This window comes from Mobula birostris, chromosome 19, assembly GCF_030028105.1.
Source record: "Mobula birostris isolate sMobBir1 chromosome 19, sMobBir1.hap1, whole genome shotgun sequence".
Classification (NCBI taxonomy): domain Eukaryota; kingdom Metazoa; phylum Chordata; class Chondrichthyes; order Myliobatiformes; family Myliobatidae; genus Mobula; species Mobula birostris.
The window spans coordinates 23,492,421-23,518,074 of NC_092388.1; the positions used below are offsets into that span (position 1 = coordinate 23,492,421).

The following is a 25,654-nucleotide window of genomic DNA, read 5'->3' on the forward strand; positions in this document are numbered from 1 at the left end:
GCATGTTTTTCCTTCAAACACATTCTTTGCTTTAGATGTGGACTTCAGAAATAGTGAAATTTGGAATTCCCTCTGACAACTGAGAGACCCTGATCAAAACTGTTGCTAAAAGAGAAGCAAGATCTTGCAGTCATCAAAAAGAGCCAACAGAGGGCCTAGAATAAGGGCCCAGCAGGTCAGCCAGGACCCAAATGTCCTCTAATCTCAAAACGTATTGCTGAGTCAACCTGTAACTCTTTCCCGACAAGACTGCCAAGTAGTGCTGACTGATATTGTTGCATCTCCTTTTGTCTGCAGGATGTTGGAAGGCCTTCATTTTATATAGATTTCTTATCTGCTTTTATGCCGAACAGTCACAGCCATATCGTCCTTGAGAGCTTGCTATATTATTATTCCCTTTAGTACACTGAGGTAAGTAAAGCTCTTGCTGATGGACTGATCTATTGAGTGCAATTGACCTTTAGCCTTTTGTCACATGTGGCCCAGACTTTTCATCCTGACTCTTCTATGCAATTCAAGATCCCTTTGGCTATTTGAGTCTTAAACTCTGACAGTATTTTGCCCTCAAAGACACAAAGATAGGTGCTTGCATATCCAAATAAATACTACTCACCAGGTCACAGTATTAAGACATGTACAGAGCAAATGCATTAGATCATAACTGCTAGATTATTATCTAAGTGAATATTAATCCGTGTAAGATTAAGGTATGTGTAGTTTTTGATTTAATCATGTTTTCTCTCTGGAAGGTTGGTTCATATGAGGTCTCATGTTGTGACAGAATGCATATTGAAGAAGTTTGAAGATGGCGAAAAAATCAGCTGTGTGATGGCAGTGGGGCAGAAAGCCTAAAATTGGAGGCAGATTCAGTTGGTCCGATCAGCTGGGCTGAAAGGTGGCATCTTGAAATTCGAGTGTAGGAACCATGTATCTATTTTCTATCTGCATTGTATTACGTGTTACATGTTTATTGTGTTTACTATGGGAGTTAGTCACATGTGTTGGGGCATGGTAGAATTTAAGAGTTTAGTTAAATGTTCATGCTTTTTCTTTTTGGAGCCATTCTAGAGCTAGGGAGTGAGTTGAGGCGATACCCTTTTTGTTAACGGATTTAAATATGCTTAAGTTCACTTAATTCCACTTAAGTACACTTAATTTTGCTTAATTGCATTTAGTATTGCTAGTTTTAGTTTCATTAGTTTTATCGGTCTAAATTTGTTTGCTTTGCTAGTGGCTTAATGAAGGATCAAATACATTTCTTCAACTTTGAATATTATTATTGGATTGGATCTGAAGGTGCCTCATACAGGATAACTCCCCATGCTTGGTCTCTAACAGCGGAGTTTGGTTTGTTTGAGTGGCCTCTACTTGTGAGCTAAAGCATTTGGAAAGCAAGGGAATAAATGAGAGGATATGGAGAACAAGGTGACCTTGGAGTGTATTCTTCAGGGTACGAGGACAGTCAATTAGTTACATAAAAAGACATCAGGATGATTGCCTGTATTGGCAGAGGTATAGATTTATAAGGTGTGGGAGAGTTAGATGGAGGTTATACATTATACAACATAAATTTGGCCACAGCTTCTGTATAGGATATATCTCTAGTGGCCATATTGCATGAAAGTTGCGATTGGATTGAAGATAGTGCAGAGTGGATTTATTATAGAATCATAGAAAACAACTCAGGAGGAGGTTATTTTACATTTTGAGTCCATGCTGATTGCAAAAGAGCAATTCAGCCCAAATCACACTTCCCAGCATTCAGTCCTAGTCTTTCAGTTCATATCTTTACAAGTACATATCTAAATTCTTTTGAAGTATAATGATGTTGAAAACCTTTTGAACAGTGAATTTCAGACATCACCAACCATGGGGTGAAAATATATTTCCTCAACTCCTCTCTAACCTATCCATAGATCTGTGCTCTCTGTATAATAAATTATTTAATAGATGTGGACTGGGAGCAGGTAATTTGTTGTTTTCATTGAAACAGAATAGGCTAAAAGAAGAGCTGATTGAAGAATATGACGTGCCAATGTTGAGAAAAAAGGAAGGATCGATTACCTTAGCAGATAATAAAAAAACAGAGAACTATGATCGATTTGACTGCACTATGATAAAATAATTGGTATGGTAAACAGTGTAGAAGGTTACAAAAAAATTACTGGGGCACCTTGATTCACTAGGTATGTGGCCTAAGGATTAGCAATTGTGAGATATTGCATTTTGGGAGATCTAACCAGTGAATGACATGTACAGTGATTGGTAGGGCCCTGGGGAGTGTGCATAGTTCAGAGGGATCTTGGGGTGCAAATGCATGGTTCACTGAAAGTGGCACCTCAAGTAGAAAGGGTGGTGAGGAAGGTGTTTAGTATGCTGGCCCTCACTGGCAAGCTGAAGGGAAATTTTACTGCCCATGACACAGCTGGCGTTCAGGGCAGCAATGCAGGTTCTTGATCTCTGTCTGTCCTTGGTCCATTGCACACAGATGTAGGAGGATTCTTCATTGCTTTTTCCATAACAGATTTGTTTGACTAGTCAGGATTGTTAGTCCTCAACCGAACCCCCAAATCTGGAGGACTGGTGGACTACTCTTAGTCTGACTTCTACCCTTTGACCTGTTCGGCATGGGTGACCCTACCAAGAGCCAAAGCGTATGGCCCCAACTCCAGCCAGCATGCTGTAGCTCTTTGTGTCATTGAGGCCTGCAAGCCTCCAAACCATGACAAGATTGTGGAGATTTAATTGAGAGTTGCAGAGTATTATGAAGAGCTTAGGCAGAGTTTAGTTTGAAGGATTCTTATTGGAAGAAATAGAAATAGAACAATTTATCTGAACTGAAAACTGTTTTTATGCAGATTAAAGTTCCATCTATTCTAGCTGGAGGAGAATTCGCATGGCATTACAGTCGAACAAAACTGAAATGTGTTTATGCTTTGAACATTCTATTATATGTAGTATATAGAGGGAATATCAACAGGTTATGTTTCCTTTGCAAAATATCTCTAAGGTAATTGTCAGAGAAAACAATGCTGAGTCCTGTTTAGAAGTATCAGGATGGAGTGTCGGAATTAGGAGTTACGATGAAGGGAACAAAGTTTAAAGTGTTTAGAAGTTTGTAGCTGAAGGGCTGAAGGACAAGGCAGCTGAAGTCAGTCATTGCCATCCCAGTTCGATTCAATGGGCAGCCCTGTATATGATCTCTGTGTGTATTTTTTAGCTCGTTATCTATTTATTTGAAAAAATGTGCTCAAAAAGCATTTTATTTATTTAACTGTCAAACAGCCGGAGGAAAGATCTCCCATGAGCTCTATCTTTGACGTAATCCCGGCGGTGAGCAATAGAAATGTACACGCATTGAAGAAGGATTGACTGTCACTTCCGCACACTTCTAAGCTACTGTTATTCCTTTCAATCTCTCTGTGCTACTAAAACCTCATCTGAAGACTGTAGATGTTTAGAATCCATCTGCTACACCTTTTAACCACCTTTCTAATTAGCCTCCATTTGTGAGATAACAAAAATGGCTAATTACAACAGTGTAGCGTGAAAGTTAAACCTCACCCTAGGTAATGTGCAGTCTTCTAGTATGGAGATAAGATTAAAACCACATTTACAGTAAATTAATCAAAGATTTGCCAAGGCTGAATCCATACATAAAAACATTTTATTGAATAGTATCATATAAATAATCCTGGTACAAAATGTTACTTAGCAAAAGAAAATGACTGAGATTTTCTTCCATTTGCTAAACATACAGATGCTGCTAACAGTGACTATTTTTGCAGATCTTGAAATCATAAAAAAAGCAGGTATCAATCAGAAACGTAAGCAAGGATCCTTCATTGGCATTAGCTATTTTCAGTTGTACAAACTGGCCCAGCCACATTGAAATATTTCACATTAACGTAAGTGTTAATAGCCACAACGTTATTTAAACTGGCAGGTCAATACTATCAAAAGACATCTGACTGGGTTAGTGATAAAAAAAACTTGACTTTAAGATTTAAAACAGATAGGAGTTAATCATGCAAAAATGAATATATAGAAGATGAAGATGTAGCATATGAGAAGTTACTGTCATTTCCCCCCCCCCATTTATCTCCCATCCTGGGACACTGGGGTAGAGACTGTTCATCCATCACTTGCTCTAAATGCACATGATGTTATGATCCATGTGGGTAACCTGGTTTTGAATGGAAATCAATGGAACCAAATCTTGGAGACAGAATAAGAAAGGGACCACCTCTATTTTGTGTGCTTGAGGCAAAAGGCCAAGGATTTTTTTTTCTGCCCATCTGACATACTTTGCTATACAGATGTCCTTTGGTATTTCACTTTAACCTTAAGTTGAGTAATAGAAACAGAAAATGAAAACAGAAAATGCTGCAAATATTCAGCAGCACGGGTAGCATCCTTAGAGGGAGGAGTAGAGTTAATGTTACAGTCTGATAACTTTTCAAAAGAACCTTCCTCATTTCTATTACTCACTGGCCCATTTAGCCTCAAACCAGTTGGTGATTTGGATCTTACACCTGTGTTGTTTCTTAAGCAAGTTAGGTTATATAGATAAGTCTTTACATAGGTTAAGACCTTGAGTTTTATGGCACCTAAAGTGAGTGAAATCATATCATTACTACTTATTTGTTAGAATAACAAATTGATTGGTCAGGCATGAAGGGATATGGGGGAAAGGCAGCAGACTGGGGCTGAGAGAAATAATGGATCAGCCATGATAAAATAGTGGAGCAGACTTGATTGGTCAAATAGCCTAGTTCTGCTCCTTCTCTTTTAAGTTCTTGTGGTCTAATAACTTCCACAGCTGGACATCAACTTCTCTTCGCATAATCTTTCCATAGCCATCCAAATGGATGCTAAAATGATGGAAGAAATTTGATTTTTTTCAAGTGCCAGAAGAGGATTTAAAATACTCTTATTATTGGAGTGTTTGTTCTCTCTTTGACTGAACAGACTTAAAATATTCAGTGCCCAAGTGAAACAAAGAAGTCTCTCAAAATTCCGTGAGCCAAAATGTTAATTAATTGGTAAGATTGTCTAAGCCAATCCAAACTGGACAATGAGTATAGTTATGGATTTTAAAGTAATACTCAACTTAAGAAATGTTTCTTTATGTATGATTGAAATAGAACAAATGGATCCAGAATGTACTTAATCTCAATTAGCTCAGTTAGTTGATCAAAATGTTCATAGAATGTAATTGGTCAATGAATCCAATTTGAATATTTATGAAATATTTTAGCATAAAATATGTACTGGAAAGTTGGTAGATTTTTTTTTCCTGTTTTTTATTCCATCCACTACAATCTCCCACCTTGTGTAAGCATGGTTTCTTAATGGCTAACCCCTAATTATATCTCTCGATCCCCTGGGTAATTTTCCTTTGATAGACATGAAACATTTTGCCTTGGGAACTTGCTGACAGAGATTCTGTTGAGTGCTTGTGAGTCATGTTTGAGTCTCCTTCTCCTGGTTGGAGGTTGAGGATCTGGGCTTCTTCAGTAGAGCTGATATAATTCTCATACTGGACACCAGAAGTATTGGGTGCCCATTGTTCAACTCTGATTTCAATTATGGGATTTCTTGAAGCTGCTTTTTTTGTGTATCATTTCTGTCAAAGTAGACTCTGGATTCTTGTCCATTGGGTTTATCTTGCACAAAAGCCCGAAATGTTCAACCTAAGACTGAGTCAAAGAAGCTGGCAGTGATATTGCAGAAGAGAAGCCTTATCTTTCAGATTTACATAGATGAAGTAAAATGATAATATTGTAGGAATCCTTTCACAAAAGTGCAGTACATTAACAAGGTGTGTACCTTTAAATTCTAGTTACTAGAAATCTGGAACATTAAATTGAAACAATGTGAAAAGAAACAATGGATCTTTGGGTCCACATTGAAATGATATTTGAAATATGCCTAACATTTCCACATCCCATTAATAATCCCATCAAGTTCAATTTCCACAGTTATATTTTGTCTCCATGGGAAAAAAACCATCATTTTTTTCCTGCAGTAATTCCCTGTAATTCTATTATGTTTTGAATGCAGAATAATAAATCACTTTTTTGAATGTTCACTTCCAGAAAATCGTCACTTACATTTCCAAGTGGTTCCGACAGAACCATCTTATCATTTGCGCTGGCAAGGAAAACCTCCAGAACATGTTCACAGAATGTGAGCACTTGTGCACCTTAATGAAAACCTGGTGACATTTCAGTTTTGTTAAGTGCAAATCAGCCAGGAGATGTTGGTTTGGTTCCTTGATCAACATTTCGCAATTTAGGCATCAGGCTAATTCAAAGTGAAAAAGAGATTTTATAAATTTATATTGCATCCCTAAACGTTTGGTTAGATTGGGAGTCAGCGCTCCTGTGGACCTGCCCTTAAAGGTAATTGCAGTTCTTCCCTCTTTATATCCCTCAACCAAATGTCAATCTTTCACGGTGCAAAGGCAGGGCCAATGCAAAGCTGCAAGTTTGGCAAAGGCTCGGCAAATTTCCGAACTGTGAGTGGTCCATTCTGAGACAGCAAGCGGTCTGAAATGTATTCCATGGTCTGTCCATCACTGCAATCTCTGATTGCAAAAATATCTAAAGTTCAGCAAAGGGTCCCTTGGGCTTCTGCTCTCCTTGTATCAAAGATGTGATTTACATGATTATCCACTTATCTAATGGATGTTGCGAACAGGATAAATGGTTTTAAAGAATTTAAATTATATTTATTGAATCCCCTTTTGACAGAACTCCATTTAGCGATGCTTTGTAAACACCAGAGCGCTGCTTAGGTTTTGCAATAACAAAGATGGAGTGAATTTATTGGATAATTTTATTGGCCTTTGAGAAGATGCCGCTGTGACAATTTATGGTGACAAGGCCAACTAAAGGGCTCGTTCAGACTAACATTACATTGGCCATTAGGAGTGCAGCATTCAATGAAAGACGTCTCCTCCAGTCTACAGGTAAGAGTGCTCAAGTCGAATCGTTGGTGCTTTCTTGGGAATCTGCAATTCTGACCCAATTCTTAGTTTTGCAACAGGAGGTGAACGTTTTAGGTAGTAAACTAAATGGGAACCTTATGTCATTAGGTTAACTTTGCAGCTTAAATCTGCTGCACTTCAAATGTCAACTACATCCAGCCAATTAACTTAGTTTTAAGATGCACCTGTAGTGATTTACATCCACACTACATAATACAGCTCTGCATACAATATGTATACATCAGTGTATATTGAATCTAAATTACAGTACAGTACATTGTGAAAGAAAACAGTTGACTTGACCACACATTCAGCTCAAACATCTAATTCACTAAATTCACCAAAGGGATGTGCTGGCCAGCAGGCTTGCAGGTCTAAGACTGTGAACCTTGGATAGATCCCAGCCCTTTTATTAGACCAAGTCTTGTTGTTCAGTGGTACACAAATAATCTTTCATTTCTTAGCAAAGTGCTTGTTGGTTTGTTGCACATTTTATTGGGTTTCCCAATGGAGTTGATATTTTTTGCTTGCCTGCCACTCCTGTAAATGGTTTCCATGTAATTTGGGACCAGAGATGAGAGGCAAAAGTCAGTTTTGAACCCAGAAAACAAGAATCAATGATCATGTCTAATGCCTGCCTCCAACCTGAATCCTCCAAACCATCCAAATCTACCTCTGGCTGTTTTTTAAGATCTTGTTCTGTGCACATCCCTATTTTATTACATTTTCTATTCTTCTGTGTAGACAATAATACCTGTGAAGTATTTCTATTTTAGAAACAAAATGATCAATATAACATGTGTGTCCACTAGTGCAACAGTGGGTCGTGTAGGCATATAGTTAAAGTATAAATTCTCATAGAGTTGCCTTCTTGGGGATGCTCATTAAATGAAGCAAAAGTTACACACTTTTCACACTGGAACCATTCTGAAGCCATGAATATATGGAATAAAAGTCCAACAGTACACAATAAACGTTTTAGTGAGATAGATTTTGGAGAAAGTACTGGCCCGCATGTTTACACAGCAATACTCTGTTCTGTCGAAAGCTGAACTGAAGGGAATGATTTTTGTTGCTAAGAGTCCCTGTCACTGTCATCTCCGCCATACATGTCTGACAGTTTTTTGAACCTAGGTCCCCAGTCACTCAAGTAATCATAATCTTGGTCTGTCTCTGTGGTAACTGATTCCAAGGAGCTGAGCGACTCTGCTATGGAACCATTTCCTTCATAGGCGTACGTTGCTAGAGAATCATAAGGAGGGGCACTGGGATCTGTATCATTCTCCTTTAGCCTCTGATTGATGAAATCTCTGACATCAGTGTTGTCTGGTATTGGCGGGTTTGGCCGAGGTAGAAGGAAGTTCTCGGGTTTGATATCCCTCCGTAACTGTGTATCTTCGATAACCTCAGGATTCCGCAGTGTGCTAATGTCGAAAGCTTGGGTGTCCTCCTCACCACCACCCTCGTCATTGTAGCTGACAATGTTGTCTCGGATATCCTCTTTGGAAATGATAAGAGGTTCTTTTTTCCTCTGTTTTCGCATGGCGGCAAAGAGCACCACAATAACTGAAAATCAGAAAATAGGATTAGTTCCGTTTATAAAACCTGCACGTTGAAAAAGGCTGTGGAATAGGGATAATATGAGGGAGAGGGGGAGGAGAGAGAGGGAAGGAGGAGGGGAGTGAGGAAGAGGGGAAGGAGGATGGTGAGAGGAGGAGGAGGAAGGGGAAGGAGGATGATGGGGAGGGGAGTGTGGGAGAGGGGAAGGAGGAGGAATATTAAAACCAATGACGTAGGTAGAAAGTGAAAAGGCGTCCTGTGCAGTGAGTATAAGGAGTTAGGAAAGAAACCAAAGAGCAGGACCTGAAAGGTAGACCTTTCTGGAGTACTTCTGGTGTCACATGCTAGTCGGCGCAGGGACAGAAAGACAGAACAGGTGAATGAGTGGCTGAGCAACTTGGTTGGGTGCAGAGTTTCAGGTTCTTGGATCACTGGAACTTCTTCTGGGGTAGGGATGACTTATATGGGAGTGACATCAATTTCTTGACCAGGAAGCTCACTAGTTCTACTAGAGGGTTTAAAGTAGTTTGAGAGGGGATGGCAACCAGTGCACCAGGTCAGAAGGTGGAGGGATTGAAGGAAAATAGAGGTTGTGACCAGTAAGAGCAAGTAGGAGTAAGATAATGGGATAGACAGGTTGAAGCATGTGTGTAATTTAAAGTTAGGAGTATTATGGAAAAGGTTATGAACCTAGAACATAGTACATGGTACTATGATGTTTTTTAGATATAGACGAATTAGGCCATTCGGCCCATCTAGTCTGCTCCGTCATTTGATCATGGTTCGAGTACAAGAAAGATGAGACTGCGCAGGCGCGTGACATAGGACAGTGCGGAGAGTTTAAAAAGGAAGGAGACTTCGGACGGGTGTTTTTTGGATCGGGACAAGAAGAGCGGTGGAAGAGCTAAATTCTGAAGGAAGGCAGTTTTTTAAAAAAACTTCTTCGAGTACAAGAAGGACGAAACTCTGCAGGCACGTGACATAGACAGGACAGCGCGGAGAGTTTAAAAAGGAGACCACCCAATACAGCGGGCAGCGGAGTGAGTGGTAGCAGAGTGTAGGGCTTTGGCTCAACAGGCTTAGGCAGTAATCGGAAGAGGCGAGAGCGAGGCACCAACTCTTTTTTTTACCCCTTGGCGAATCGGCCCAGACAGACAGAGGAACTGCCGTGCTCACACAGCTAACAGTATGAGCTAACGGTTTAAAAAGTTTGTGTGTTTGGCAAGGTAAGTGGGTGAGTGACTTATTTTTCCTTGTTTCATTCCTGTAGAATTAGGTAGCATGTCTGCAGGGTTAGTGCTTTGTTCAGGGTGTCAGATGTGGGAACCCTGGGAAACCTCCAGCCTCCCTGATGGCTACATCTGCGCCAGGTGCACCGAGATGCAGCTCCTCAGAGACTGTGTTAGGGATCTGGAGCTGCAGCTTGATAACCTACTGCTTATTAGGGAAAGTGAAGAGGTGATACACGGGAGCTGCAGGGAGGTAGTCATCCCTAGGCTACAGGGGTCAGAAAACTGGGTGACTGTCAGGAGAGGGAAGGAAAATGCCCAGATAGTGGAGAGCACCCCTGTGGCTGCCCCCCTCAGCAACAAATATCTTGTTCTGGGTGCTGTTGAGGGGGATGACCTGACAGGGGATGGCCACTGTGACCGGGTCTCTGGCACTGAGCCTGGCGCTGTTGTGCAGGAGGGAAGGAGGGAGAAGAGGAATGCGGTAGTCATAGGGGATTCCATAGTCAGGGGAACAGACAGGAGATTCTGTGAGCCTGATAGAGATACCCGCATGGTGTGTTGCCTCCCAGGTGCCAGGGTACGGGATATCTCGGATCGGGTCCAGAATATTCTGAAGGGAGAGGGCGAGCAGCCAGTTGTCTTGGTACATGTTGGTACCAATGACATAGATAGGAAAAGGGAGGAGGTCCTGAAGAGAGATTTCCAGGAGTTAGGAGGGAAGCTGAGAATCAGGACCTCCAGGGTAGTAATTTCGGGATTGCTACCTGTGCCACGTGCTAGTGAGGGCAAGAATAGTAGGATCAGGCAGATGAATGCGTGGCTGAGAGACTGGTGCAGGGGGCAGGGCTTCAGATTCTTGGATCATTGGGATCTCTTCTGGGGGAAGTAGGACCTGTTCAAAATGGACAGGTTACACCTGAACTGAAGGGGACCAATATCCTGGCGGGAAGGCTCAATAGAGCTGTTAGGGAGGGTTTAAACTAATTTTGCAGGGGGATGCAACCAGAATGATAGAGCAGAGGAGGGGGAAAACAGAAATAAATCTAAGATAGTGAGCAGTAAAGATGTCAGGAAGGACAGGCAGGTGATGGGGCAAATTTTCAGCCATTGGGATGAGTTGCAGTGCAATAAAGTTGCAGTGCAATCAAAGCAAAATGTACCAAATACTGGATTTAAGGTGTTATACTTAAATGCACAAAGCATAAGGAATAAGGTGGATGATCTTGTTGTACAGCTGCAGATTGGCAGGTATGATATTCTGGCCATCACTGAGACATCCAAGGATACACTGTGTATCGGAAGGATAGGAAGGTAGGCAGAGGGGGTGGTGTGGCTTTATTGGTAAGAAATTATATTAAATCATTAGGAAGAGGTGACATAGGATCGGAAGGTGCAGAATCTTTATGGGTTGAGCTAGGAAATTGCAGGGGTAAAAGGACCCTGATGGCAGTTATTTATAGGCCTCCTAACAGCTGCAGGGATGTGGACTACAAATTACAACAGGAAATAGAAAAGGCTTGTCAGAAGGGCAGTGTTATGATAATTGTGGGGGATTTTAACATGGGAAAATTAAAATCACTAGATCTCAAGAGGGAATTTGTAGAATGTCTGCGAGATGGCTTTTTAGAACAGCTTATTGTTGAGCCCACTAGGGGATCGGCTGTACTGGTTTGAGTATTGTGTAATGAACCAGAGGTGATTAAAGAGATTGAGGTGAAGGAACCCTTAGGAGACAGTGATCATAACATGATTGAGTTCACTGTGAAATTTGAGAAAGAGAAGCTGAAATCCGATGTGTCGGTATTTCAGTGGAGTAAAGGAAATTACAGTGGCATGAGAGAGGAACTGGCCAAAGTTGACTGGAAAGGGACACTAGCAGGAAGGACGGCAGAGCAGCAGTGGCTGGAGTTTATGCGAGGAGTGAGGAAGGTGCAAGACAGATATATTCCAAAAAAGAATAAATTTTCGAATGGAAAAAGGATGCAACAGTGGCTGACAAAAGAAGTCAAAGTTAAAGCAAAGGAGAGTGCATACAAGGAAACAAAAATTAGTGGGAAGACAGTGGATTGGGAAGCTTTTAAAAGCTTACAAAAGGAAACTAAGAAGGTCATTAAGAGGGAAAAGATGAACTATGAAAGGAAGCTAGCAAATAATATCAAAGAGGATACCAAAAGCTTTTTCAAGTATATAAAAAATAAAAGATAGGTGATAGTAGCTATAGGACTGATATTAAATGATGCTGGAGAAATTGTAATGGGAGATAAGGTGATGGCGGAGGAACTGAACAAGTATTTTGCATCAGTCTTCACTGAGGAAGACCTCAGTAGTGTACCGGACACTCAAGGGTGTCAGGGAAGAGAAGTGTGCGCAATCAGAATTACGACAGAGAAAGTACTCAGGAAGCTGAATAGTCTAAAGGTAGATAAATCTCCCGGACCAGATGGAATGCACCCTCGTGTTCTGAAGGAAGTAGCTGTAGAGATTGCGGAGGCATTAGCAATGATCTTTCAGAAGTCAATAGATTCTGGCGTGGTTCTGGAGGACTGGAAGATTGCAAATGTCACTCCGCTATTTAAGAAGGGGGCAAGGAAGCAAAAAGGAAATTATAGACCTGTTAGCTTGACATCGGTGGTTGGGAAGTTGTTGGAGTCGATTGTCAAGGATGAGGTTACGGAGTACTTGGAGGCATATGACAAGATAGGCAGAACTCAGCATGGTTTCCTTAAAGGAAAATCCTGCCTGACAAACCTATGGCAATTTTTTTGAGGAAATTACAAGTAGGCTATACAAGGGAGATGCAGTGGATGTTGTGTATTTGGATTTTCAGAAGGCCTTTGACAAGGTGCCGCACATGAGGCTACTTAACAAGATAAGAGCCCATGGAATTACGGGAAACTTACATACGTGGATAGAGCATTGGCTGATTGGCAGGAAACAGAGAGTGGGAATAAAGGGATCCTATTCTGGTTGGCTGCCGGTTACCAGTGGTGTTCCACAGGGATCAGTGTTGGGGCCACTTCTTTTTACATTGTACATCAACGATTTGGATTATGGAACAGATGGCTTTGTGGCTAAGTTTGCTGACGATACAAAGATAGGTGGAGGGGCCGGTAGTGCTGAGGAAACAGAGAGTCTGCAGAGAGACTTGGATAGATTGGGAGAATGGGCAGAGAAGTGGCAAATGAAATACAATGTTGGAAAGTGAATGGTTATGCACTTTGGTAGAAGAAATAAACGGGCAGACTATTATTTAAATGGAGAGAGAATTCAAAGTTCTGAGATGCAACCAGACTTGGGAGTCCTCGTGCAGGATACCCTTAAGGTTAACCTCCAGGTTGAGTTGGTGGTGAGGAAGGCGAATGCAATGTTGGCATTCATTTCTAGAGGAATAGAGTATAGGAGCAGGGATGTGATGTTGAGGCTCTATAAGGCACTGGTAAGACCTCACTTGGAGTACTGTGTGTACAAACTTTGTAGTTTTGGGTTCCTTATTTAAGAAAGGATTTGCTGATGTTGGAGAGGGTTCAGAGAAGATTCACTAGAATGATTCTGGGAATGAGAGGTTTAACATATGAGGAATGTTTGATCCCTCTTGGACTGTATTCCTTGGAGCTTAGAAGAATGAGGGGGGACCTCATAGAAACATTTCGAATGTTGAAAGGCATGGACAGAGTGGATGTGGCAAAGTTGTTTCCCATGATGGGGGAGTCTAGTACGAGAGGGCATGACTTAAGGATTGAAGGGCGCCCATTCAGAAGAGAGATGCGAAGAAATTTTTTTTAGCCAGAGGGCGGTGAATCTGTGGAATTTGTTGCCACAGGCAGCAGTGGAGGCCAAGTCATTGGGTGTATTTAAGGCAGAGATTGATAGGTATCTGAGTAGCCAGGGCATCAAAGGTTATGGTGAGAAGGTGGGGGAGTGGGACTAAATGGGAGAATGGATCAGCTCATGATAAAATGGCGGAGCAGACTCGATGGGCCAAATGGCCGACTTCTGCTCCTTTGTCTTATGGATCCATTTCCCTCTCAACCCCATTCTCCTACCTTCATTTCCAGACCTTAGCAACCTCCTCCTTAAATACAGCCAATGATCTGGCCTCCACAACCTGCTGTGGCAATGAATTCCACAGATATACCACCCTCTGGTGGAAGAAATCCCTCTTCATTTCCTTTTTAAATAGATGTCTCTCTACTCTGAGGTTATACCTGCTGGTCCCAGACTCCCCAACTATAGGAAACATTCTATCCATATCCACTCTATCTAAGCCTTTCAACATTTGATAGGTTTCAATGAGATCCCTCTCATTCTTCTAAAATTCAGTGAGTGCAGACTCAGAACCATCAAATGCTCTCATATGATAAGCTTTTCATTCCTGAAATCATTTTTGTGAACCTTCTTTGAATCCTCTCCATTGTCAGCACAGCCTTTCTTCGATAAGGGGCACAAAATTCCTCACCAGTACCTTATAAAGCACCAGTGTGACATTCTTGCTTTTATATTCTAATCCTCCTGAAATGAATGCTAACATCGCATTTGCCTTGCACACCACTGACTCAACCTGAAAGATGACTTTTAAGATATCCTGCAAATGGATTCCAAGTTCCTTTACATCTCAGATTTTTTGAATTTTCTCCCCATTTAGAAAATAATTTATACTTCTTTTCCTTCTACCAAAGTGCATGACCATACACCTTCCGACACTCTATTCCATCTGCTATGTCTTTGCCCATTCTCCTAATCTGTGTAAGTCCTGCTGCAGCCTCACTACTTCCTCAACACTACTTGACCCTTCACCTATCTTCGTATTGTCTGCAAACTTGGCCACAAAGCCATCAATCCGTCATCCAAATCATTGACATACAACGTAATAAGAATCGGTTCCAACACCACTAATCACCAGCAGCTAATCGAAAAAGGCTCCCTCTATTCCCACTCTTTGCCCCCTGCCAATTAGCCAAAGCTCTATCCACGTTAGTATCTTTCCTGTAATACCATGGACTCTAATCTTGTTAAGCAGTCACATGTGTGACACCTTGTTAAAGGCCTTCTGAAAATCCAACTACACAACACCCACCAACTCTCCTTTGTCTATCCTACTTGTTATTTCCTCAAAGAATTCCAGCAGATTTGTCAGATGAGATTTTCCCTTAAGAAACCATGCTGATTTTGCCCTGGTCTTCCAAGTACTCCAACACCTCATCCTTAACAATTGACTCCAACATCTTTATAACCACTGAGGTCAGTTTAACTGATCTATAACTACCTTTCTTCCGCCTCCCTCCATTCTTGAAGAGTGACATTCGCAGTTTTGCAGTCCTCCAGCACTATTCCAGAATCTAGTGATTCTTGAAAAGTCATTACTAACATCCCCACAATCTCTTCAACCACCTCTTTTAGAATGCTGTGGTGTAGTCCTTCGGGTCCAGGCGACTTATCTATCTTCAGACTTTTCAACTTCCCAAGCACCTTCCCCAACTGCACTCACTTCTGCCCCCTGATACCCTCAAACTTCCAGCATACTGCTAGTGAAGACTGATGCAAAATACTTATTCAGTTTGTCCCCCATTTCCATGTCTCCCATTACTACCTCTACAATTGCCGATCCTATGTCACCTCCTTCTAATGATTTGATTTCAGTTTTTACCAACAGAGCCTCACCTCCCCCTCTGACTTCCTGTCTGTCCTTTTGATACAATCCGCATCATTGAGTGTTAAGCTCCCAACTAGACCTCTCTTTCAGCCACAACTCAGTGATGCCCACAATGTCATACCTTTTTCAAGGCATCCATTAGTCTTGCGAGTACGTGGATCTGCGCCTAGAAAGTCTTCACTCTCCGGGGCGCAGGCCTGGGCAAGGTTGTGTGGAAGACCGGCAGTTGCCCAGGCTGCAAGTCTCCCCTCTCCACGACAGTGATGTTGTCCAAGGGAAGGGCAAGGGCCGATACAGCTTGACACCAGTGTCGTCGCAGAGCAATGTGTGGTTAAATGCCTTGCTCAAGGACACAACACGCTGCCTCGGCTGGGGCTCGAACTCACGACCTTCCAATGCCTTAACCACTTGGCCATGTGTCATACCTGCCAATCTCTAATTGTGCTACAAGATCACCCACCTTATTCTGTATACTTCGTGCATTCAAATATAACACCTTCAGTTCTGTATTCGTCAACCTTTTCGATTTTGTCCCCTGTTACACTGCAACTCATCCCACTGACAGCAATTTTCCCACATCACCTGCCTGTCTGTCCTGACAGTATAACTACATACATGTATACTAACTGGCCCTATCACTCAGTTTCTCATCACCCCGCCAGATTAGTTTAAACCACCCACCCCCCCCACAATAGTTCCAGCAAAACTGCGCACAAGAATATTGTTCCCTACATGTGGCCATAACAGACCTAGTTGATATAGAGGGACAGGAAAGGAAGCTTAATGTTCCAAGATTTCAATGATTTAGAAAAGACTGAGAAGGAGGTGAGAGTGGGGGAGGTGGAAGGACAATATCACAGCTGCACTCAGAGGGGATAAAGTGAAGGGCTCACACACTGTGTCTAATGGTAGAACTTAATAAAAAGGTGTAAGCATTCTGATGGGATTATACCACAGCCCCTCCCCCCACCACCCACCAACAGCTTCCAGGACATTGAGGAACAGATACCCAGGAAGATTAGGGAAAGATGAGGGCAAACTCTAGTGGAGCATGTTGTATGGTGTATATGCTGTTGACCAGAAAGAACTACAAGTCTATAAATCAGTGAATTTGAATGAATCAAGGACAGTGGAAGCAGACAGATCAATTGCCTTTGTCTTTGCCATAAGGCAGGAGGTAGGGACTGCCATTTTATGAAGAGACTGTGTTCTCCATTTTGTGAGTTAAAGTCACTTGGCTTGATCAGTGTTTTAAATTACACACAATGATGCCTCAGGTAATCTTCCAGATTAAAGATCATTTGCAAATAACTTATTTGTGAGGTGTTCTTTGGTTGGATATAACATGCAGGGTTTTGACTGCTGGGGTCTGTGTCTGTTCTGCGTGATTCAAGCTGGTTGCTGACTGAGAACTAAGAGCCATAAATTACTGATTGTCATTTGCTGGGAAGAGGGCAACAAGCGGATGCTGGCCTCGAGCAGAGCCAATAAAAAGGTTTTAAAGGTCAGGCACATGGCCTACAGCCAGTGACACTGAAATGCAATATTTGAATTAGTAAGTACTGAGTATAAAAGCACAGGTTTTCACATACAAGACAACAATGACTCGGTAGGACGTTCACCACCGTGGATGTAAGGCGGCCCACGAACATATGGAGGTTCAAAATGGGACCATGAGGAACACGCAGCCAGCAGCCAAAACTTCTTTTTAACTGGTATTATATTTTCTATTGTTTGACTGTTCATGGAATGTCAGGAAAACTTAGTAGATGTACACACAGGTATTTGGTATATAAGTTTATGTGTTCCTCCGTTGAGCCAAAGGTACTTATCGGTAATTACAGGTTCTCTCTGTGCCTCCCTGATCATTATTACAAAGGATGATTCTGGTAACAAGCCATTCAGTTGTGTGCTCCATGGTGAAATGTGATGTGGCATTGGGTAATAAGTATAATCTAATTTTTCCTCATGACAGGAAAATGTTAAATTAAAAACTCAAAGTACCTTCTTGTTGCTATGCAGCAGCAGCATTTGAGGGAGATTTCCTACATTTATTTTCACTTCATTTCCTGGTTAGAAGAAAGCTTGTAACTACATTTACAATACTGTTCGTAAAATTAATAGCCAACCATTGCCCTCCCATAAACTTCTTGCTTCCAGTTAGTTAGGTGATGTTGAATGGAAAAATGCCTAGACATGGTTTGTCACATGTCAGCCTTTCTTTAATCTTTTCCTGACATTTTTAGCAGCACTCTGTATACCTCAGGTGGCCAAATAAATTCTGCTAAGTCGACTGCCCTTTGTCAGTTCAGACATTCAGCACTGTTCTTCAGTATTCTCTTGCAAATGTACCCTACTAGTTCATGATGATGGGCAGCAGCAGACAATAAATTGAAATGAAATTGTGACTGATTAAAAAATAACTCACCGAGCAGAATAATGATGCACAGCAGAATGGCGATGAGGGCTCCAGTGCTGAGCCCAGGAGGAAGGATTATAGCTTCAGTATTGCAGGACTGCATGGTGCCATCGCTATCACAGGCACACACTCGAATCAGAAGGGTATTGGTGCTGCTCTGAATAGGATGTTCCTTGTCAGAAATGAAAACTGGCAGAAGGTAGGTGTTCATTTCTTGACGGCTAAATCCTCCTCTCCTGGTGAGAATCCCTGCTGTGTTATCTGAGAAATAATATTGAATAGGAAAGAATCAAGCAGTTATTGTTGTCTCTTTCTCCCAGCCCCTTTCACAAGAGGGCAAAACAAACACTGAAAAGACAAATGATTAACAAGCTATCCCCATGAAACTTATATTTATTGTTTGGTATGCCTTTGTGCCTCAGGGATCATAGGAATGCTGTCTTATCTGCCATCTTTCAACCTTCCATCCAGTTAATGCAAGATAAATGGTCTGAGGTAAGGATAACAGCTTTATAGTGTGCAGAACTCAATAAATTTGATCCTGTTCAAAAAATTACATTTCTGTTAGAATAGACATGACAATAAACTATTAGAATCACAATGATGTTCCCTAATATTCTGTTTGTAAAATGAAGAAAAAAAGACTACAAACATTGAATCTGAATGTATAAGGACACGTTACCTGGTGAACAGAAGCATTTTCTTTGTGCAGAGTCATAATGGTGATATACTTCTCAATACAGGCAATTTGGCCTGGCAAGTATATACTTTCACACAATGGAATGGTCAGGCTGCTCTCTCCTTCCAGGAAATTACATGGACAGTCTGGCATATGTCTCTCAAGAGGGCCAGTTAAGAATCATAAAATCACAGAGTCATAGAGGACAGAAAAAGTAGCTTTGTCTCATTGCATCAATGCTAGCCATCTTGCCTATCTATATGAATTCCACTTGTCCGCATTAGTTACTTGTGTTCAGCTCACTCAGGTACCTGTCCAGATGCCTCTTAAATATTGTGACTGGTCTTGCCTCCAGCATCTCCTCTGACGCTCACTCCATTTACTGACAACTGGATAAGTGTTAAAATCAAATTTATCACCTGAAATACAAAGTGTATCACCCATGTCTGTTCTGTAGATTTGGAGATTTAGTCCTTCAAATTCCAGAGTAGTTTTCCCAACCTCCCAATGAAAATCATTGGAATTATCAAAAAAACTACATATATACTGTTTCCCATGGAGTTCTGGAGAGTGGGAAAACTGCAAAATTGTTGTCTTCCATTCTTAATAGAATGACGTGGTTTGTAGAATTCCTCTGAATCTACGAACATAATTCATTAGATATTTCTTGTACAAATTAACCCTCCAACCATTTTTGGAGATTTCATGTCCAAAATTGCTGAAAGGTGAATTTGTACAAGAACTCTTCCAATAATGAACAAGGTGGGTAACCCAGGATTTTGTCAGAATGATTAACGTCGTCCTAATTTTATATATTATATCTGGACATACTGAAAAACAGGATGGATCTCCACCGTGGCTTCGCTCTCTGCAGAGAACTGCTGAAACGTGCTTGACGTTCTCAGTTGAATTCCCAAGTTCTCTATTGGCATGCTGTTTATGAACTGCACTTTGCATATGCCAACGGAGTCAGATTTATATTTTAAAAGGAGTCACAGTGGTGAGAGTTCACATCAGACCAGCTGTTGCTCTTTGTGTGAAAGCTGGCATAAGACTGGTCTGGGAATTAATAAAGGGCACAACTGGAAGTTTCTTAAAGGCTGAAATTAATTATTCTGATGCCAAGAATAAACTCTGCCTCATTTCCATATGAATTATATTTTATCATACATGTCCCGATAATAAATAGCCCAATATTTACCTAGAATGTTTAAACCTGTTATATTTCCTGATCAATGAGCCTGCTGTTATAGCAAAACACTGTAATTTAAAACTCACTGACATAGTGTATTTTATAATAGGAAAGCCAAGAATGTTCTACATACAAATAGGTAAACTGAGATTTATGTACATCTAATCCAACGAAGTGTACTGCATATTAACATTTAGCCCTGCAAGGGGAAGGAGTGCTACACCTGTCCATTCACCTCCTCCCTCTTCTCCATTCAGGGCCCCAAACAGTCCTTCCAGGTGAAGCAACACTTCACCTGCAAAACTGTTGGGGTTGTCTGCTGTATCTGGTGCTCCCGATGTGGCCTCCCCTACACAGGTGAGACCCGACATAGATTGAGGGACTGCTTTGTTGAATATCTTCACTGCGTTCTCACAAAACAGGATTTCCTGGCGGCCAGTCATTTTAATTCCAATCCCCATTCCAATTCCGACTTGTCGATCCATGGTCTCCTATGCTGCTACTATGAGGCCACTCTCAGGTTGGAGGAGGAACACCTCATAGTCCATCTGGGTAGCCTCCAACCTGATGATATGAACATGAATTTCTCCAAATCCAATTAATTTTCCCCATCCCCCTTCTGTCATCTTCAATTCCCCACTCTAGCTCCCTTCCTACCTCTTCTCTTTTCCTTACCTGTCTATCACCTCCCCTCCCCTCCCAGTGCCCTTCCTCATTCCCTTCTCCCACGGTCCACACTCCTCTCCTATCAGGTTCTTTCTTCTGCCCTTTACCTTTTCCACATCACCTCCCAGCTTCTTAATTTATCTCTCCCCCACCACCCACCTGGCTTCACCTATCATATTTTAGCTTGTACTACTTCCCCTACCCTCACCATCTTTTTCTGGCTTCTTCCCCCTTCCTTTCTAGACCTGAAGAAGGGTCTCGGCCTGAAACGTCAACTATTTATTCATTTCCATAGATGCTGCCTGACCTTCTGTGTCCGTCCCTTCAGCATTGTGTGTGTATTGCTCTGGATTTTCAGCATCTGCAGAATCCCTTGTGTTTAGTATATATTAATATGGGATGAGCTAAGAGTAGTTAACCGAATATTATGTTCTTAAAGCTTGGAAGTTTATGAAGTCAGTGAGTATCTTCACCCAGTTATCTTGCCATCTTAATTTCTTTATCTTTTGTCTATTTGTTTCACAACTAACTTGAGTATCATGGAATAGAATAATTTATCATTGAGAAACTAAAGGTGATATCTCACCTCTGGTGATGTGCTTCGATATTATTTAATGATTTATTACAGATACTGACAATTAAATGAAATTGATTCTTCACATTCCTTGTACTTTTGCAGGATTTTATATACTGTCTCTCACCCACAGGTCCAGATGAGATTTTAGCTTCAATTCTGACTCTTGAGATAGGAACACTTAATATTTATATGCATGAGTGAGGGAGGGCCACAACGACTTTCAAAATAGATGTCAAACTGAGGATGCATCTGCTTTCTGTTGGAAGTAAAAGATCCAAAGGAACTACCATGAAGAGGAGGAAGGGAGATAATTTTGGCATGGAATTGTTCAAATAAAAACAAATTTTCAGTAATTATTTTGTCATTTTGTGGAATCCTGCTGTGTGTATATTGGCTGCTGAGTTTTTTTTACATTACAACAGGTACTACTCTCCAAATATACAGCAATAGCTTGGTGTACTCAAAGATACGAAGCATCCCAAATTAGTAAGAATTTTCCTCTTAGGAAATACGAATCTTAATAAGGATAATTTATGGTGGGTTCTTAACACTTTGCTTCCATTAATTAAAAAATAATAGAAAGTAAAACATTATTCATCACAAAAGGAAAACAAACTTGTTCTTCTGCATGCAATTTGTACTAAGGTCTTAACGTTATCATGTCAGTGGTGGATAGCTTTGCAGATGAAGGGGTAGCAGTTCCTCAGACATATGTTTCTATAGGTTTGAGTAATTATTTTGGATGTGGCTTTCAACAGAGTTGGCCCCGTTTGGGGTTTCAGAAAACGAACAACATGAACCAGTTGCATCAGTAAAGAATTCCCTTCCTTTCCTATTTTCTACATTGGATGAATAGTGGATGAGAATCAACCAAAACCAGGTCAGTGGTCTTGTGACTTTAATCTTGGGAATTTAATGAAACTGGTCAAAAGCCTGCAGCAGGTTGTACTTGGGGTACTGACAGCCAAACGGCAGATTGATGGTTGCCTGTTGAATGCTTTGCAAAAATCTGCTACTTTGGATGGTGGCTAACTCTTATCTACATTTGCCCTTCTGCTTGGAGGCCCCAATTAGAGCAGTGGTGTGTGAAGCTTTGCCATTGGCAGAACAGTAAAATACATTGAAGTGCAGCAGCCTCAGCTGTGGTGTGTGTTTAAAAGTCTGGCTTAAACACTTGCGAGCATCTCTGCACCGCATCCTTTCTGATTATGCAGAAAGCTGACAGACCCAGGTGAAGAAGTTTGAATAACCTGGAGCTTACAATCCTTTAACAGGCCCACTCAAATGCACCAAGCTCCTAAGCAAAAAAATTTCTCTTATTCCAAGGTTTCACAATAGTCACAGGTGGGCTTACTTTAAAAAGAACTCATTTTGTAAATAGTAGTCACTACTGAAGTTAGCAAATATGAAAATGGCCATTGTGATTTGCAGTGATACAAAAAAAACAGGTTACGATCCACCATCTTACTCCAACATTTCATCATTCTTAATTCCAGTTGTGATACATTAAATTGAACATAATTAGTTGGAATTCCCACTAAGTGTTTTGTTTCTAAGCTTTAAACCTTTCTGGCTGTTTTCAGACAGTTTGCAAGAAATATCAATGATGGTCCCGCTCTGACAGGTTTCAACTGAGCTAAATCCATACCTTCATTATCCTGGACTGTGAAATTAGGGTTATTAGCAGCTTCTGGAGTCAAGCTGAAGAAGAATCTGGACCCACTTGGTGGGGAGTCTTGATCCACAGCACTGATAGTTTGGATCAGCTGTGTGTTAAATAAATATAAAACTCAATGTAACCAGCATTCAGGTGGTATATATGTACAATATTGATTATGTACAAACAAAACCAGAACAGTAATCAAGTCATGTAAATAAAGTAAATGCCAATATTTTGCGATCTGCCTATCAGAAATTCTAAGTGATGATTGCTGCGATCCCTGTCCACTTCCTGGGATCCCAATTCCAATGTCTCCCATTTGTTCATCAGAGCTCTGGTGCCTATTTATTGGTGCCCCCATTTCTACCTTCCCCATTCATTCAGCAGTTCCCGTTCTCCCGTACACTCACCAGGAAACTTGGTTCTGTTTGCCGTGCTTCTGGAGCCTTTCCTGCACTCATTCCTTCTAAACCAACCAGGTTTATCGGTAAATGAATTATTCTAGTGTGTGACATCTTTGGAAAAGTGAATTAAAAGTTTGTTGGCTTATTAGTTACGTCTGTCAGTCCAGTAGATCTTCTGTTCCAGCACCAATAACAAACTGAACATGCAGGATTAACAGTTTTACTATGTCCTGGTTGCTGCTTCGCAATGTTTACTCCGCTAAGCACTGAACTGAGACTAAGGCTGTGGCCTGCATCGACTGTTCTGGGTTTCGTGTCTGAGGACTCACTTTTGTTCTAAATGCTGTTTGCTTACTTTTATTGTTTGCACAATTTGTGTTTTTTTTTCTCTTTTTCTGCACAGTGGGTATTTGTCAATCTTTTTTATGGGTTCTTTTGGGTTTTATTTTGTCGCTGCCTGTAATGTGACTAATCACAAGGTTAAATAATGTATAGATATTTTGATAATAAGTGCACTTTGAACTTTGAACTTTTGTGCTCCAGGTTGTAACAATTTCTTCCATATATGTAGATCTATTCATATTCATAGCATCGTAAAATAGCCCAAAGGTCTTTGTGTGATTGATAAGAAAAGTTAACAAATAGGGATATATTAGAATGGAGACTTCATTAAATTGATAGGTTTTAAGACCAGGAGACCAAAAGACATAGGAATAGGGTTAGGCCATTCAGTCCATCGAGTCTGATTTATTCTCAACCCCTTTCTCCTGCCACTTCCCCATAACTTCTTGACACCCTTGCTAATCAGGAACCTATCCACCGCCACTATAAATAAACGCAAGGTTTTATTAAATGAGGAATGAGATGTAGAAAACCAACGAGGTATAAGGAGGAGCTTCAGTAATTTATGAGCCAGGAGGCTGGAGGCATGGCTGCCAGTTATAGAATCCCGAAATGTACAAGAGGGCAGAGTGTTGTAGGTTCTGACGAGAATACAGGGATAGAACAGGCATGACCAAGAAAGCATTTGGAACAAAGGTGAGGAGTTTACAATGAAGGATTTGCTGGACCAGGTGTCAGTCACCTAGTAAGCTGATATAATTATTAGCAATGACTATACCCAAAGATATTTTAAATAAGATAGAAGAATTTAGTGGATTACTGTGCTGTTTTTAAGCTAGAAAGTCTTGTTATTCTCTTCCATAAGAGTGTGGGTGCAGAGTCTGATACATTTTAGTGGCCTGGCTATAGTATCCTCATATCAGATTAGAATTAGAGTTGTGGGGGAAGAAGTTAGACTGCCTGGAGTGGACTGGAGTGATAGCAAGATAGACAGAAATAATAAAATCAGTGGAATAGAATGTTTTTATAAATAATTCACAAGGCTCGTATATTAGCATGGCATATTAAAAATATTCATTTTTGGGTTGTTCAAATCTTAAGAAGCTCAGTAATGATATATCTGATATAAATTCATCCTCTGTCAACTGCCTTCAGTGGAGCCACATTTCAGAAGTCGAGCTCAACTTGCTACTGCTATCTCATTACAAATATAGTACATCCACTCAGTGGCTACTTTATCAGGTCCTCCTGTTATTAGATATCTCATGAGTCAACCTATAGCTGGGGAAGTGGTGACCCCTCCCATTAGACAGTTATTAACCTCTGTTTACCAGAACTCTGTTTAGCTCTGTTTACCATACCCTGCCAGCGCGGACACCCTGTGCAATACGGAGCAACACTACCATCACTTCTTACCTGGATGGTGTGATTGTGTACCCATTACTGTATAATATTACAGTAATTCTTGCATTCCACCTTATCAGTGTGAACTTGGAAATCTAATCATCCTTGACTTGGAAATCTTGTGCATCTTATTTTTAAGGTGACTCTTTTTATTCTTTTTAATAATATTATTCTCTAATATTTGTATGTCTGTGCACTTGTAATGCTACGGTGACACAGTAATTTCCTTTGGGATCAATAAGGTGTCTATCTATCTATCTAATAAGGTACCTACTGAGTGTATGATCATGGACTTCTGCTGCTGTAGCCCATCCACTTTAAGGTTCAATGTGTTGTGCATTCAGAGATGTTCTTCTGCACACCACTGTTGTAACATCTGGTTATTTAAGTTACTGTCACCTTCCTGTCAGCTTGAACCAGTCAGACCATTCCCCTCTGAATTCTCTCATTAATAAGGCATTTTCACTGACCTTAAGGCATGCCACACACTGGATGTCTTTTTTTTTTGTTTTTCATACTATTCTCTATAAATTCTAGAGACCATTGTGCGTGAAAATCCCTGGAGATCAGCAGTTTCTGAGATACTCAAGCCACCCCATCTGGCACCAACAATTATTTCATGGTCAAAGTCACTTAGATCACATTTCTTCCCCATTCTGAAGTTTGGTCTGCACAACTGAACCTCTTGACCATTTCGGCATATTTTTTATGCATTGAATTGCTGCCACATTGATTGGCTTATTGGATATAAAAGTGGTCATTACCATACCCTGCCAGCGCCTGTGTATTTAAGGTATTGAATTGGATCTTGGCCCATTCTACTAAGTGTCCTGAGGTCAGTTCCAGCTTATGGTAATATAAGGAGTAGAGTTTCT

At 40.9% G+C, this 25,654-nt stretch overlaps 1 protein-coding gene across 1 annotated transcript in view; it reads right to left on the reverse strand.

Annotated features, from left to right (window-relative positions):
* Nucleotides 1-3,657: 3,657 nt before the first annotated feature.
* LOC140212486 (cadherin-6-like) overlaps nucleotides 3,658-25,654 on the reverse strand; it is a 194,867-nt gene continuing 172,870 nt past the window's right edge. Inside the window, exons 10-12 of the mRNA XM_072283350.1 lie at nucleotides 22,618-22,735; nucleotides 17,865-18,116; nucleotides 3,658-8,560 (exon numbers count right to left, since the gene is read on the reverse strand). Coding sequence (XP_072139451.1) covers nucleotides 8,070-8,560; nucleotides 17,865-18,116; nucleotides 22,618-22,735 — 861 coding nt within the window. The 3' untranslated portion in view covers nucleotides 3,658-8,069. The remainder of the gene's footprint in view (nucleotides 8,561-17,864; nucleotides 18,117-22,617; nucleotides 22,736-25,654) is intronic.